Source organism: Capsicum annuum, chromosome 1 (genome assembly GCF_002878395.1).
Source record: "Capsicum annuum cultivar UCD-10X-F1 chromosome 1, UCD10Xv1.1, whole genome shotgun sequence".
In the NCBI taxonomy this organism is placed as follows: domain Eukaryota; kingdom Viridiplantae; phylum Streptophyta; class Magnoliopsida; order Solanales; family Solanaceae; genus Capsicum; species Capsicum annuum.
This window is the reverse complement of record NC_061111.1, coordinates 10639351-10643526: the sequence shown is the minus strand read 5'-3', so window position 1 is coordinate 10643526 and position 4176 is coordinate 10639351. Positions and strand designations below refer to the sequence as shown.

Below are 4176 nucleotides of genomic sequence, written 5' to 3'. Positions count from 1 at the left end.
TAGATTTGATTTATCTGTTTTAAAATATGTTAAATCAATAATCAAACTAATAACATATTTTTTAGCGATTTTTGATTTATGAATTTTTAGTATTTAATAATTCAATCGATTAGACCTATAAGAAAATGCTCATAACCAAATATCAATTTGACGTAATAATTTTCAATGTTGTGTAACAGTAGCAACTAGCATGACATCAGTAATATTGTTCACAAAGAAAAATAATAGCAGCTAACATGACATATATTTCTTACAGTATCAAAATTCACAACATACATAAGAAGTTCACAAACTATTTAGAGGGGAGGTTTAAGATTTTTAGGAAATTGAATAGATTTTTAGAAACTAAATGAAGGTAATATATATTGAAGGATGATAAGGTGAGCATCCTTAGTCGGCAAGTTATACTATAGGGTGTTTCAAGTTTCATTTGTGTTATTAAGTCTGTTTGCCACTACCTGATTTTTCTCCATTTTATTTCATTTCTACCTCTAGTTTTTTTTTTTCTCCTATATTATCTTTTTTGTTGAGTTCATGAAAAAAAATTGAATAATGAATCCCTAGCTCTACAAAGGGGTTATTAATATTCAAGAAGGCACCACCTGTTCTCGAATAGCTCCTCAAAGATTGGGGTTATACTATCGAAATTACACTGAATATATTATTGTTATTATAAGAAATTATTAAATAATTTATTATATACTCAAGAAGATACTTTTATTTTATTTTAATGAATTCTTTTTTGAATCTCTCATGGGATTATCAGCTTACCTAATAATTCAATGAAAAAATAAATTGAAATCGAGCCAATAATCGTATAATTTTCTTAAAAAAATTATTAAAAAACTATTAACTCAGTAACCCAAGAACAATAAATAAATAGCATCAGTTAGGTTTATCGATCGGTTCAATTTTTACGAACCCTAATTATTTTGTCCATTTCAGTTGTGGCATTTTTCCTTTTTTAAAGTCAGTTGGATTAATTCTTCTTTAAAGTTAAATTAAATTAGATCAATTTAATATTCTAAAATTAAAATATAAATATGGATAAATTATGTAAACGCACTGTAAATTATGACTCGTCTCATATCAACATGTTTAAAGAACATATTTTAAACTATTGAAATTTACACAATGTGAATTTCTAAAAAACTACGACATCGATAAATTTGGTGAAATTCTACTAGTGCCACAAATGAAATGTGATGAGAATAGAATATACGTAACTCTTACAATTAAAGATGGAGTGCCTGTTTCCGAAACATCAAGTAATAAGTAAATTCAAAATCCATACAATTTTATCATAGCAATTTTGGATCAAGAGTGTGTACTACCCCTCTCTCCATTTGGTTGAGGAATGCTTGTCACCTACTCATCTTAAAACCCTCTAAAAGGTTCCCATCCCACTCTACTTCTCTTCCTCATCTCTCTCCCTTTTACTCTCCATTTTGTAAAAGGGTCAGCTTATTGGTACACTAAAACTCTCCCTATTTTAATGGCTAATCTTTGATTTGCTCTATTTGTTTTTATTTTTGTCTTTTTCTTTGAATCTTGAATGAGTTTGAGTATGGAGAAGCATAAATGCAAGCTATGTTCAAAGAAGTTTTTAAGTGGAAAAACTTTAGGTGGTCACGTGAGGTCTCATTTAATACCTCTACCACTTCCACCTAAGAGTACTCCACCGTTAAATCAAGATTCCGGCAGCCGGAGTGAGTCAACTCTATCACTCTGTTCATCGGAAAATCAACAACATTTGTTGGAACACATGGATTTTTACTATGGGTTGAGAGAAAATCCAAAGAAAAGTTTCAGAATGATAGATCCTGAGTTTTATGAAAGTGAAACTGAGTCGGAGAGAAACCCATCAAATAGGAAAAGATTCAAAGGAAGTCCCAACAAGGAGAAAGCAGCTGATTTTGTGTCATTGAGTTTGTATTCAGATGAAAAGGACATTGCTATGTGCTTAATGATGCTTTCAAGAGATGTATGGAAAAATTCAAAATTGAACCAATGTGAGATTTGTCACAGAATTTTCAAAACTTCTCAAGCTTTAGGTAGTCATAGAACCATTCACAAGATCAAGAATTGCAACAACTACGAACACGAGGCACGTAAAAATTCATCAAAGAGGAAACTAGCTAGTGTCAAGAATGCTCAAAAACTGCATGAATGTCCATTTTGTGGGAAAAAATTTCAGTCAGGACAAGCACTAGGTGGGCATAAAAGGTCACATTTTGTTACTATGAGTACATCAACAACAGGTTCTTCTTCATCAACAACAAAATTTGGTGATTATAGTTTAATGGAGTACTCAAATTCAGCTGATTTCCCAAATGGATACATCGATCTTAACATGCCAGCACCAATGGAAGACAATGATTTTAGCCAAGTGGAATTTCAACAAGAACAAGAATTTGCATGAGGGGTTAAATTATCATTTACTAGTAATTTTTCAGTCTTTTTTTATGTAATTTTAGTGATTTTTCTTGGATGGGGTTTTGCTTATTTGTAGAAAATAGTAACAATCTTTAGTCCATTTTGGTTCCTCTTGATCTTTGGGTAGCTGTAACTTGTAACACACATTGCTTTGAAACTTTCACAAGCAATCTGGAAAATTTGTTGCAGATACAAACAACTGATACAGTATTGTTTGGGTGGGGGTGGGGGGTGGAGGGGACCAACTACTACAGGGGTGGTGGTAGACTAGTAGTACAGCAGAAGAAAAGGATGAATTTTATATAATATCGTCAGTCTCTGTATTCTTTTGGTTTATTGCTTGTGGTACAAGAACCTTTTGTTCTGTTTTGGTCTCAATGAAAATACCAAAGCAAAGTTTCAACTTACTATTAAAAGTGAAACAAAATGAAATAATAGAAATAAGACACCATAAATTAGTATTATACATTATCAAATCGAAAGCAAACAACTCAACCAAATCCTCCTAACCAGAAACTCCAAGCTATGTGCAAAGCGACTCACCCACATGCACTAGTTCTCTATCCTAATTCGAATCCTCTATATCTTTAATTTAGAAATAAGATCTATGTACATTCTACTCTCATCAAATTCCACTTGTAGTTGGTTCTTTTTCGAATTTCGCGCATAACGAGAGCTTTAGTTAATCAAACTGGGTTTTATTATATTATGTTGTTGAGCAATATAATCTAGTACTATTTTTACTTATTTGCTTGTATATCCAGCTGGTGCCTTGTTTCTCTTTGTGCTTCTCTTGATTTATTTTAATTATTATTATAAGTATTCTAATTCATGAGAAGATGGGACCAACTATTGCAGGGGTAGTAATAGTAGTAGACTTGTAGTACAGCAGAAGAAAAAGATGAATTTTATATTTTTTATTTTTGTTACTAATTTTTTTTTCTTGTAGGAACATGAAAGTACTCTCAATTGAATTAGAATATGCTTATTATGAGTATTGCTTGTTGTACAAGAAACTTTTTGTTCAGTTTTGGTCTCAGTGAAAATATCATCAAAGCGAGGTTTTCAACTTCTGTTAAAGCTGCTGCTATTACTCACATCTGCTCTCAGACTCTTTACTATTTTTACTCCCTCCGTTTTAATTTATTTATCTAATTTTAACTTGACATGAAGATTAAAAAAATAAGTAGTTGTTTCGCCATGAAAATTAATTTTTTTTTGAGTTGGAATTAGAGTTGAAGATGAAGTTGGAGTTGTGTTTCACCATATCTTTTTGAAATATTTTTTTAGACTTTTGAAAAATCTTTTTTAAATATGATTTTATGCCCTCAACTTTTAAAAATTATCAAAATCACTCAACTGCTAATTTAGCTACTAACATGCAACCAAATGTTGGGAAAATAATTTATATGTCTTAAATTGATAAATAATTAACAATAAATTAATTATTATGATTGTTATTCTTCTAAAATTTGAATAAAAATATCACAAGCACGAGTTAAATAAGTTTATCTAATCATAATCAATTGAATAGAGAAAAAATATATTTTGATAAATATGATTGATAGATATAAATATATTTTATATATTCTTAAATTTGTTGATGAAAATTCTTAATTATTTTCACTTGAATTAATTATTTTATTGAATTTGGTCTTTTTAAAAAAATTACGGAATTTAGTTAATAAGAGAAGTTTGTGTAAAAATTTAAAGATTGAGATTATATGTAATAATAATGAA

At 29.8% G+C, this 4176-nt stretch overlaps 1 protein-coding gene across 1 annotated transcript; it reads left to right on the top strand.

Annotated features, from left to right (window-relative positions):
- The first annotated feature begins 1269 nt into the window (after positions 1-1269).
- Positions 1270-2534, top strand: LOC107852971 (zinc finger protein ZAT1-like). Its single transcript, XM_016698000.2, has one exon. The coding sequence runs from the start codon at positions 1556-1558 to the stop codon at positions 2420-2422; it is 867 nt and encodes a 288-aa protein (XP_016553486.2). The 5' UTR covers positions 1270-1555; the 3' UTR covers positions 2423-2534.
- The last annotated feature ends 1642 nt before the right edge of the window (positions 2535-4176 follow it).